The sequence below is a fragment of the Sitophilus oryzae genome, unplaced genomic scaffold (genome assembly GCF_002938485.1).
Source record: "Sitophilus oryzae breed Bouriz unplaced genomic scaffold, Soryzae_2.0 scaffold_1500_pilon_pilon, whole genome shotgun sequence".
NCBI lineage: Eukaryota > Metazoa > Arthropoda > Insecta > Coleoptera > Curculionidae > Sitophilus > Sitophilus oryzae.
Window position 1 is genome coordinate 964959 of NW_022146171.1, and position 12847 is coordinate 977805.

Here is a 12847-nt window from a genome sequence, read left to right on the forward strand (position 1 = left end):
ATTTGGGTTAAGGCAAAGTTAAGGCTTTGGAGATTTTGCTTTATTTGCATTTTTAATTTTTGAATTTACGTGTTTTCTTGTAAAAAACCTTTGCTTGTAGTTGTACGTTGGGAGACTATATTCTGATGAAAGTATAATCGAAATTTAGTGTGATGGAACGTAGATATAAAGTGAATGATTTGCGAAATTTGCCAACAAGAATAACAATATTACTGTATATTTTATTTCATTTTTTTTTCAAACAGTTTTTAAAGCGACAGCTGACTCGCTGTAAGCCTTAAGCTCGGATTTAAGTAAAATTTTATTAGTTAATATTTTTCTATTATGAGGGTTCACCAGAGAAAGAGGTTGAAAATCCGAAACAATCATCATTAACAATTTTTTTTTCGATTATTAGTTAAGCTGTGCCCAAACAATACAGTTGGTAAATTTAATTTTAAAACTGGATATTATGTCGCACAAAAACTTACAATATGCACAATATCAAAATACTACTACAATTCATTAGGTACCACAGTTTATTTTCGGTGAAAGTACGCTATTAAAAAGTAAAATAAAATATATTTTTTATCTCAATGACCGACCGCCGACAAATAAACAATAAATAACGAGCCCTTTTTAAAAAGCCGCACGTATTTCTTAGAATTACTTGGTTTCATTTGGCGTGAAAGTGTGCTGTGAAAGGTTGCCAGATTAGCCTCAAAGTCGGAATTAAAGAAACACAAGCAATTAAAGGAACACAGCCCAATTTAAAGCAAAACTTTTATTTCCCACATGAAGTTATACACGAACATATTAAAAATTATTAAAAAAGTGTTTAAAATAATTAGTATTTATTTTTATTACAATATTATTTAAGTCGTTCAAGTACATGGCAACAGTGTGTTAAAAACAGCAAGCAAAATCACTCACACCCAGCGGCGAGTATTATTCATGTTTCGATCGAGATATTATACAGAGAAAATTTTATGACCGAGGATTCCTCGGATGATCATCGGATTATTGGAATCCTCGAGAATCAATACTCGAGGATCAAATTCATCCGATTTTTCCCAACACTAATATTTTTAAAACTAAACGTTCTCTAACCCAGTATGAGTACATATTATCATTTTCAAATTGAGCTCAATTTGAAAATTAAAACAACTAGACTAAAATCATAAGTTGTTTTAATTTTCAAATTGAGCTTACCATGTTGTTATCAGTGATTAAACAATTATTGTGCTAGAAATAACCTTTTACCCTTTTAAATTTTTTTTTTTAAACTTTTTAATTTGTTTTGTGATCGTATTTTATAATTTTGACCTCTGTTTGACTATTGAAATTTTCTATTATTCTGATCGTAATTGTTTCAGCTTTCTGGGCCTGATGATGGGAATTGTTTAAGTCCTGAAACATGTCGCCCCCTTGCTTTTTTTGAAGCATTTAAATTTAAATAAACATCTTAAAGATTGTGAGTTATTATTTGTCCCCTTACCCGCCTTCAGAGGTTTTACTTTGACTAATATTTTAGATATAAAAAAAAATTTTTTTTTAGAACAAAAAGGAGAAAAAATGGAAACAGATAGATTATCTATTAATCATAACAGGTTAAGCTTTCCTTTCTGGGCATATTTATATTGCAGAGTAACTATCAACACTACATACCGTAATTTGCAAATTAAAACGTCAAATCGGTAGTTAAATCTATTTAATAGGCATAATAGTATACTGGGAAATCGCCGACCTTCTAATTTCGACGGACGTAATTTTCGGGGTGTTATCACGCTATCGCTTGCTAAATGTCTATAATATACAGAGTGGTCCAAACTGTATTCCGGAAACTTCGGCAGCATATTCTGCAGATAAAAATAAGTAAAAAAGTTCTTATAAATGTATGTCCTAAAATGCTTAGTTTCGGAGATACAGAGTGTAGAAGTTTCATTTTTATTTCGACGTTAAGTAACGTCAATATTTGGATAAAATTTGGTGTCTGGGAGTTTTTTCATATGAAAAATTTGATTTTGATGTCAATATTACTGTTACTTATAGAGGGCGCCGCCTACACATTTTAACTGGTTTGAAGAGTAATAACTTTTCGTCCGTACCTGTATAAAACTACTAAGTAAAAAAATATACATTTACGACGTTTTTAACGTAAAAAAGATCTCTTAATAAAAATCGCTACAAGTAATAGTCCTCGAGATATTTGAAATCGAAATTATCAATACCTGTCACCATTGACATAAATTAAACATGTTGAGTAAAATAGCGAAAAGGCTGAAATCATAAATTTGAAATGTTTTTATGTCAAATCATCATGAATCTTCATTTTTTCGAAGAAAATTTCATGATTAACTTAAAAAATAAAAATTTCACATATTTATCATTTCAGTCAAAGAACTATCTACTCAACATATTTATTTTTTGTCAATAATGATATGTATTGACTATTTCCATCCTAAATATCTCGAGAAGGGTTGCTCGTAACGATTTTTACCAAGAGACATTTTTTACGTGGAAAATTATGAAAATGTATATTTTTTCACTTAGTAGTTATATACAGGTATGGACAAAAAGTTATTACTCTTCAAAACTGTTAAAACACATGTGGGTAGCGCCCTCTACAAAAAGGAGTCATAATGATAATAATAATAATAATAATAAATGCCTTTATTGTCAAAAAACTTTTCAATTTGTAGACAAAGGTAAACTAACAAAGTAAAAAAACAAGGTACACAAACAAACAAACAAACAAAAGATAATACAAAACATTATACAAATAATATTGTCAGTCTTATTGTTAAAATAAACATTTATAAATGTTTATAATGTCAAAGAACAAAAAAATAAAAATAAAAATAATATTCAAAAATATTTAGCTAGTTTATAGTAAAATATCAATCTCTCTAAATAAATTCATTTCGATGTCATTAGTAAATATAGCAATAGCAAACATAAGACCAGTGTTCACAAGATCAAATTTGATTTTCAAAATATAATTCATTTACGGCGTAGAAAGCCTTGTCTAGTAAATAAGAGTTCAATGCTTTGCGAAATGAAAAAAATGATGTTATGGATTTGATTTCAAATGGTAGGTGATTGTGCATTTTTTTCGAGTTGTATAATATTGAACTTTTAACTAACTCTGAGCGTGGGGTAGGTAGATAAAGATCTTGCTCCGCGTTCCTGAGTGGATAAGTGTGAGATGGCCTTTCTTGAGAAGCGGATACATGTTTACGTATTAGGCAAACGGATTCAAATATAAATAAGGACGGAAGAGTCAAAATTTTTAATTTTTTAAAAATAACATCAAAAAAATGACATCAAAATCAAATTTCTCATGTCAAAAAACTACCAGGCACCAATTTTCATGCGAATATTGACGTTACTTCAGAAATTATTTAGAAAAAATCGAAATAAAAATGAAACTTCTAAACCCTGTGTGAAGGCAACTAAGCGTTTTAGAACATACTTAAGAACTTTTTTACTTCTATTTATATGCAGAATATGCTACCGAAGTTTCCGGAATACAGTTCGGACCAGTTGTATATTTTGAAAAGAATGTATTTTTTCCAAATTATTTTATTTTTCTACAAAACTAGTATAATGAAATCATTTAGATATTTTAGTTGCAACATAATCTTATTGCATCAAATCTCTAAAATATAGTAGTTTAAAAAATACTAAAATAAAATCTAAAATATGTAGACAATTTAAAAACTTAAAAACAAAATATGTTTAATAACAGTTTTATTAATACGACCTATGTGTATTTTTAACTAAACCCATTTTTTATCAACTAAACTAACAATTTGACAAGTAAAAAGAAAAAAATTAAGAAGATACAAAAAGATGAATATCATAGTCTGATATATTATGAAAAAGATATTTATATACCTATCATCCAGTTTCCATCTCTTAAGTTTCCACAAAATGGGTGACCCAAATCATTACTAGGCCTAATATTTGCTAATAGTGACATAAAACCTTGTAAGCCACAATAAACTAAGGGTCCAAAATTAGGTATGTTGTAAACATCAAACCCGTTTCCTGAAATAAATTTATCTTTATTAAAATCAAAATAAAACATTTCAACTTAATGGATTATATACCTTCATCTCTTTCTTCCTGGCCACATCTATAAAGTGCCCTATTAATATCAGCAAGTGTCATTTTTTCTATCACCTGCTTGATTTCGGTATTTTTAGTAGACGAAATGCTGTCTATAAAGCTTCTGAGATAACTGATAGATTTATTCATTTCCTCAGGCAATGAGACTCTAAAATTAATAAAAAAAATGTCAATAAAAAATTATCTTAAAATAATAAATATAACTTACTTAACCGCAACTACTGATCCAGGTTTAAAGTTTTTAAAATTCAACTGAAAAATATCTTTTGATCCAGAGTCAACTTCTTCAAAAATATCTGATTCGCTGACTGAAATATGTTGTTTTACAGAAACTTGATACTCGGATAAGCCATTAATCCATTCGGGATCTTCAACGAAATTTTCAAATTTGGTAAATTTTGATGCACCAGACCTAAAATATGAGTATACATTAGAGTTGGTCAAAATCTTGGTATATCTTGATATTTACTAATTCGAAAAAATATCGTATACAGGGTGATTCCTGTCGGTCATGCGTTCGGGGAATGTTAGAGAACGTCAAAATATTAATTTTGATATAGAACATAGAACACTATGGGTCGGAAATGCCTCTTACGTAAGATACAGGGGGTCGGAAATGCCTCTTACGTAAGATACAGGGTGTTAAAATTTTTAAAAAATTAAAGATATTTTTTAATAGTTTTTTAACAGTTGAAGGTATCGTTATAAAATTTTATTATGAGAGTCTACCTAACAGAGACGTTTTAAATGTAAAAAGAAGAGGTTTTAGTTTCAACCAGTGGCGTAGATGTGAGAGGCATCGGGTATTTTTTTCAAAAAAAAAAGTACGCCACGATAAAAAAATAAAAATTTCAGAGTTTTTTATTTACTCGGTTTATTTCCAAGAAAAAATGTCTCTTGTAACTTTCTCCTATCTAACACCATCTTGTCACAATTTAAAAATAAATGTTTTTTTAACTGCATCGTTAGCTCCCTTCATCACTTACATGTGAATTTAAATTAGCGATGGGAACTATCGACTGAATTAGACTATCGAATGGTTACTTAATGAATGATTTCAACTATCAAATGGTTTTATTCGAATTTCATTTGTATACTAAAGCATATGTGACAACCTCGCCGTGCGGCTAAATGGTTATCGTTGTAGCCACGACTATCGAATGCTTCTGATAAATGAAATTTAGTATTTGTTTGATTTTTGTGTGCGTCAGTGCATTATTAGTTCTTCCAAATTTTTATAACTTCGCCGTATAAATACTGTGCTATTTTTGCGTTCATTAAAATATTTAAAATACTAAAATAGTAGTTTTTTTTTAATTTTATTTATTGACGATTGTGTGTATGTGCAGGTGGTCAAAATTTTTTCAAAAATTTGTGTGGTTTTCCGTAGTCCGATCTTTCAATTATTTAATTTTATATGGTATATGGTCTATTTTTTAATGGAAAATTTTGAGAAGTAGCAATTTTTAAGAGAGATGAGATGAACTTACAATTAATTTTAAAAATACATATTTGTATTTTAGATGTTTTAATAATATGAATTAGTTGAACTTAATAATCATATTTAAGTAATGTGGTTAAGTAAATGGGGTTATCGAACTCAAACTATAGGGTGAGAAAATTAAAATGAAAGTTTTACACGTGCCAATTTAAAAAAAGTTAACGATGTTTGTATTTTGTTTATACTAATTCTCTTACATGTATTTTTTTGCGAAGAAATATTTAATTTATTTTTTAAAGTAAATGCCAGTAAAAGTAAATATAATTTTTAAATAGTAATACCATATGATCGAAAAAAAAACGGCGTCCAGTTGGCTTGGAACTGACGATCGATGACATTTCCCATATAATTTTACATTTAAAATGACAGCGATCTTCATTTCATAGCCATCGCTGACGCCGGTTTTATTCGATCATACGGTATAAAGCACCTAATATAAATAATTTTGATTTCTAATTTTTTATTTATATTTTCCTTCCATTACACTGCATGCTTAGAAAATTAATAAATGTTTATATTTCATGATTTTAAAATTTGTTGTTAATATAACAAATTAGTTCTGTAATTATTATTCTTTAATAAACCAACGTTGCCAAAAAATTTAGAGACTATATTATTTTTAAATAGGACCTAATATAAATAATTTTGACATCTAATTTGTTGTTTATATTTTGCTACTACTTAAAAAAATGTTTATATTAAATGATTTTAAATTTTGTTGTTAATAGGTATAACAAATTATTACGTTATTATTTATTAAACCAGTCTTTGCTTAAAAACATTAAAAATAATTTTCCTACATCCAAAATAACAAGTATTATTGCAGTGTAACAACAGAATATTAATAAAAAAATGCAGAATATATAGACATACTATCCCTAACTAACTAAAGGCAAACAATAATATTCTTTGCTAATATCAACTAATACCAAAATATGGCAACAGCGCCCTTCATAATATATTTTCTGTGTAAATACTAGCACCTCGATAAAAAAAATAATGTGTCTTTATTTTTATCTGACTCCGCAAAAAATCAAAGATGCCGGCTTCTTTCATAGCATTGCCACCGACCGCTGTCGGGTTTCTCGGAAAGAAACCTACGTCGCCGGGCGACAACTAAAATTCAGTTAATATTTTATTATAATCGATCCTGACGAATAAATGAATTTCATAAATGAATGAATTTTATAAATGAATGGTTTTTGCTGCCGAATTACTAGAATACAATATTTCAAGGCAGATGACGCATCTATTCGATAATTTTTATTCGAATAGTTTTCAACGAATGTTTTTTTACTAGCTATCGAATTATTCGAATGAATTGCAACTATCGAATGTTTCGATAGTATTCATTCGATAGTTCCCACTACTAATTTAAATAGGCCAAGGTTAGAGTTACACACCTTGAGTAACTTTAGTACTTTTTACTATTAGCTCCTTAAATAAATTTTTAAAAAATTATAAATTTAAACTAGAATTTTTTTTATTGTTAATAATAAAATTCTTAGTTTTAAGGCTGTTGTAATGATTCTCATATTTAAGGGTCTCGTTAAAAAAATTATTTATTTTTAAATTGTGACAAAATGGTGTTAGATAGAAGAAAGTTGCAAGAGACATATTTTCTTGGAAATAAACCGAGTAAATAAAAAAACTCTGAAACTTTTATTTTTATCAGTGGCGTACTATATTTTTTTGAAAAAATTACCTGATGTATCTCACATCTACGCCACTGGTTGAAACTAAAACCTCTTCTTTTTACATTTAAAGTGTCTCTGTTAGGTAGACTCCTATAATAAAATTTTATAACGATACCTTTAACTGTTAAAAAACTATTAAAGATTATCTTAAATTTTTCAAAAACTTGAAGACCCTGTATCTTGCGTAAGAGGCATTTCCGACCCATAGTGTGCTATATCAAAATTAATATTCCGACGTCCCCCATCATTCCCCGAAAGCATAATCCCTTACCCTGTATATGTTGTAAATGGAATTATCTGCAAAAAAGGTCTCTAACAATTTTTTTGTAAACTTCACCGTTCGAAAGTTATTAAAGGTTGAAGTTTGAATATTTTAAGGCAGATTGCTTTTTTCTTAGGAATTTTATAACTTGTTAACAAAAAATTGGAGCCGGGAGGCACGTATAGCCGCCCATACTAAAATATGTTAATATCTCGAAAACTGCGACTTTGACTGATTTTGATGTTATTATAAACTAGGTTTTTCCCGCGACTACGTTCGCGTTACACCTCGAATAGTTCATGCATTGATTTAAATGATTTACTTTGTATATAGAGCTAGTGAGCCTTACAAATGCCCTATTTAAACTATGTTTTTAAGAGTTTTAGAGCTACTCGTATTTCATATGAAAGTTATCAATTGTCGATTTTCTGGGTATTATACAGGGCAAGTCTTGAATAAGTGCAAATATTTTCAGGGCTGGTAGATCTCGATAAAAAACCATATTTTGTCTTTGCCGTTTTTCAAATAACTCCAAAATAACTGAGTTATTTTACTTTCAAAATAATTTCCAAAAAAAAATATTTTTTGCTTAAATTTTAACCACTGCAGCTTTTCGGGTTTTTCTGTCTTGTAAATTTAATCTACTACCTATCTATGTTGCCATATTATCAAGAAATTAAGGTTTTTAACTAAAAACTAAAAAAAATCCAAAAGGTTTTTCAAAAAATTCCAAATTTCCAAAAAAAAATTCGCGAAAAAACTCATAATCGTGTTTCTGGGGTCAAATATACCTACTACCGCTAAGAATAATTGCACTTATTTAAGACTCGCTCGGCAAAAAATCGATATTGTTATTTTTGACTTATTACATATTTTTTACTTAAAATTTATAAAAAGCCGTCAAATATTCCAATTTGAAGAGCATTTTTATTCTCTTTAAATATTATTATGTACTTAAGAAAATTCGAAAATTTAAAAACCGTTTTTTATTTTTTCATACAGGCGATTTTTTCATATGACTTTATGACACACTTTGTATACCAAAAATAAAACTTTTGATTAGAGCCGTCTGAAATAAAAAATTTTAATAATTCTAGAAGTTATCGAAAAGAAGTTCAATTTTGGCCACAAAATGTTTTTGAAATAATCCAGAGGTCACCAAGTTTTATATAAATTTTTACTAACTACCCATTTGGTTGATGAATTTCAAAAATCTCTTCTAATTCTTTTTATAGGATTTCATTCTTCTAGACCACATAGTAAGGAATTTTCATACAACAAATTGTTCCGACATAATTTTACTCTCTAAGAGGATGAGATAAGGAGATTTCCTAAAATCGCTTTGTGTAGCTAATTCACTAATGTCGTTTAAACGAACCTTTGTTCTAATATTTATGTATCTAAAGCTGGCTGTATGAACTGATCCCTAAATTATCTAAAAACTTGATATATAATCTAACTGACAAACCACTGACAATGACAAATCATTTATTTCTGGAGGTATTGTGTGTAGGTGTTTTTCAGGTATGTTTTAATATTTAGTCGATTTACACAAAGAAATAGCCATTCAACAATTTAAAAATACTTCATAACAAATCTAAACATATATACCTTTCATTTAAAAAAACCGCGTTTCGCTAGCTACTGTAATTTTGGAGTTACGATTTTTCAAAATTTTTAACCCCCTTTCATACCCCCTTACCAACCCCCCACCCCCACCAAAAAATAATGGCCAGATTCTCGGGTGCCACAGTATTTTTGTGCCAAATTTGGTTAAAATCGGTTCAGCCGTCTTTGAGTTATCGTGTTACAGACGGCAGACAGACAGACAGACAGACACCACGAAAATATTTTGTATTTAGGTCATTTATAACCCAAATAACTCATTTTGAGTGAAATTAAAAAAACATTTTTTTTGCCGATCCTAATAGCCTACCATACCTATTGGTATGGTCGGCTAAAAATCGTTATGATAGACGCAACTCTTTTCACCACTCATGGTAGGAAATTCTCTGCTCTACAAAAATGGATTAAATCATAGACTTAAAATAAAATATAAACTGAGCATCTCATTCATAAATAGCTGGAACATGCGGTCAGACAATGTCTTGTTATTGTTTTAGGTTATAACGAGTGCGACACGAGCGATAGATAGGTTGTCTCTGTCGTAACGGTCGTTCCCTGACGACTCTGACGAGAAACACAACACTGTCTTTCGTTTCTCAAGTACACCTGAACTCTCCGTATCATAGCCGGGTAATTTGTTTATTTTAATGAAGCTATAATTAAATTAAAAATATAGCGTATTTAAACTTTTTTATATTTTATTAAGATTTAGGACAGGTTTTTTTGAATAAAAGTTTAGAAAAAACGTCTTAGAGTCCAAAAAGGATAAAAATAATAAAATACACGTCATAGAAGAAATTTTATAATCGAAATTACGTAATTTTTGAAATTAATAATAAATTATTAATTTTAGTCAAACATTTACAACCCCTAATATTAATCAAAACAGGATCTATTCCATAGATATAATAGAATCGGCGACAGGGAGAGAAAAAAATTATATGATTGTTGTAATTTTTTTTCTGGTTAGGTGATGTCTTATTATGTAAATTAGAGAAAACATAAATCTGTTCCATTAAAGCAAAGAAGGTGATAGGAAGTGGATAAAATGAAAACTACATTTATTTAACTCGGTACTGTCTTTATTATACCGGGTGCGTCCCAAAAGTGGCTCATAGCTCGCAACCAATAGGTATGGTAGGCTATTAGGATCGGCAAAAAAAAAGTTTTTTTAATTTCACTCAAAATGAGTTATTTGGGTCATAAATGACCTAAATACAAAATATTTTCGTGGTGTCTGTCTGTCTGTCTGTCCGTCCGTCTGTCCGTCTGTAACACGATAACTCAAAAACCGCTGAACCGATTTTAACCAAATTTGGCACAAAAATACTGTGGCACCCGAGAATCTGGCCATTAGTTTTTGGTGGGGGTGGGGGGTTGGTAAGGGAGTATAGGAGGGGGTTAAAATTTAAAAAAAATCGTAACTCCAAAATTACAGTAGCTAGCGAAACGCGGTTTTCAAATTAAGATTAGGAATAATATTTGCAACAAAATTTGTAATAACATCAAAATCAAAGTCGCAGTTTTCGAGATATTAACATATTTTAGTATGGGCGGCTATACGTGCCTCCCGGCGCCATTTTTTTTTATATAAAAAAACAAGATGTAGTATGTTAGTATATGACATTAATTAGGATTGATTGACGCATTCAATTGTATTTGGTCACTTCCTCTTTCATCGGAAATGACTATAACTTTTAATTTTTAAACGGCACCCTAGGTATATTTCTACTTTATTTGATAGAAAATGACACTCTGAATAGAATGACATATCATATATCAACTTTTGACATTTTTGCATATGGTTTAATTGTAATTGTAACACGCGGTTCATAACGACAATTTGACTCGAAATACCAAGTGTGTGGTATCAATATATTCATAAAAAAATGCTTTTTCCAAATATGCTAATGAGTCACCCTTGTTCCATTTGAAAAAATTGACATATGTATGATTAAAAATACGATTTGTACATCTTTTAACCGGCCTAGACAAGACACGAAACCCATTAGACGATCAAAACTGTTTTTCCAAGGCTCCTTGATTAAAACTTAGTGTTTTTAACAGCACCCTGGATTGAAATTTAAAATACGATTTGTTTTTAAGCGACAATGTCAAAAGTTGACATATGATATGTCATTCTAGAGTGTCACTTTTTATCGAATAAAGTAGCAATATACCGAGGGTGCCTTTAAAAATCAAAAAATGTAATCATTTCGGTGAAACAGGAAGAGACCAAAAACAATTGAATACGTCAATAAATCCTAATTTATGTCATATACCTACTAATATACAAATCTGTTTCTTTTATCTGAAAAAATAAAAAAGTTATAGGGGTGAGCCACTTTTGAGACGACCTGGTATATTAAAAAATATTGTTTCATAATGTAATATCATTTTAAAATTCTTGTATGTTATTTTAGATTCTGAAGATAATTTTAGAATAAACCGGAATATATTTTTAATAAAAACATTATTAATTATTAACAGTAGTAAGTAAATAATGTAATGTAAGAGAAAAAATTCAGATTTTACATTTTACTAAAATATTATCTAAATAAGCGCCTTTCTATAACAACGCCACTGACTCCTAATGGGTAAATTGAGAGTTGCCTACCGGTCGAAAGTCGTTTCAAGACTTAAATGGATTATTTAAGTCAAATTTCTTGCAAATTTGGCACTGACGAACCCTATTTTATAGTTATTGAACAGAAAAAGTCAATAAAATAAACACTTAAAGACTACAAGCTAAGAAAATGCGTTAATACAGCCAGGGACATAGCGGCAACAAAGCTTTACCGTACACGTGCGACGCGTACTACAAGGTAATGAATGAATAGGCTCCCCTCGCCTCTAATCGGTGTTGTCATATTGTAAAGAACTTATCCTTTTTAAACAGTATCCGACTTATAATTTAGTAGTATAAGGACTATTTAATACATCTACGGAATATTAAAACCTACTTTATTAAAATGTAGTATTAATATCTCAATATATGTGTATAACAAGAAAAAAGATATTGATAATGTTAAAGACGTGACAACATAGGCTGGATGAGGAAGGCTCGGTCGACTGTACCCAGAAGTAAACATGTGTACAAAAAAGATTGTTTGACCGCGTTGAGATGTAAATTGTGCAGTCTATTTATTTTATTTTAAGTCTATGGGTTAAATTAACTGTTTAAAAGATATTTATCGTCAAACTTCAATGCACAATAATGTTAACAGTTTTTGATTAATAATTCCAACCCAGTTTTATCTCAGTTGATAATTAAATAAAAAAAAACCTTTGGATAAAATTGAATTTTTTCTTCTTATAGAGGCCAATACTCAGACCAATAATTATTATATTAAATTTGTCACATAAACATTATTTATTCGAAATTTAATCAATCAGACTCTAAGTTAGAAAAAATGCAATAATTTTTTGTTTCAATATGCTTAAATCTAAAAAAAAGTTTAAAGCATTTCTTTGTTCATAGATCCTCAAATTTGTACAAATTTTCCCGAAACTCATAAAATAAATTGGAATTGTTCGAATTATTAATCAAAAACTGTTAAAATTATTGTGCATTGAAATTTGACGATAAATATCTTTCAAACGGTTAATTTAAGTTTAATTGACTAATCATAAGAAACCATTTGTGTA

General features: G+C 29.2%; 1 protein-coding gene across 3 annotated transcripts in view; it reads right to left on the bottom strand.

The window, feature by feature from the left end:
* LOC115878093 (glycogen debranching enzyme) overlaps positions 1-12847 on the bottom strand; it is an 85124-nt gene that overhangs the window by 40222 nt on the left and 32055 nt on the right. For all 3 annotated transcript variants that reach the window (XM_030894451.1, XM_030894454.1, XM_030894455.1), the window contains 3 exons: positions 4322-4525; positions 4095-4261; positions 3880-4032 (listed from right to left, as the gene is read on the bottom strand). In XM_030894451.1, coding sequence (XP_030750311.1) covers positions 3880-4032; positions 4095-4261; positions 4322-4525 — 524 coding nt within the window. The remainder of the gene's footprint in view (positions 1-3879; positions 4033-4094; positions 4262-4321; positions 4526-12847) is intronic.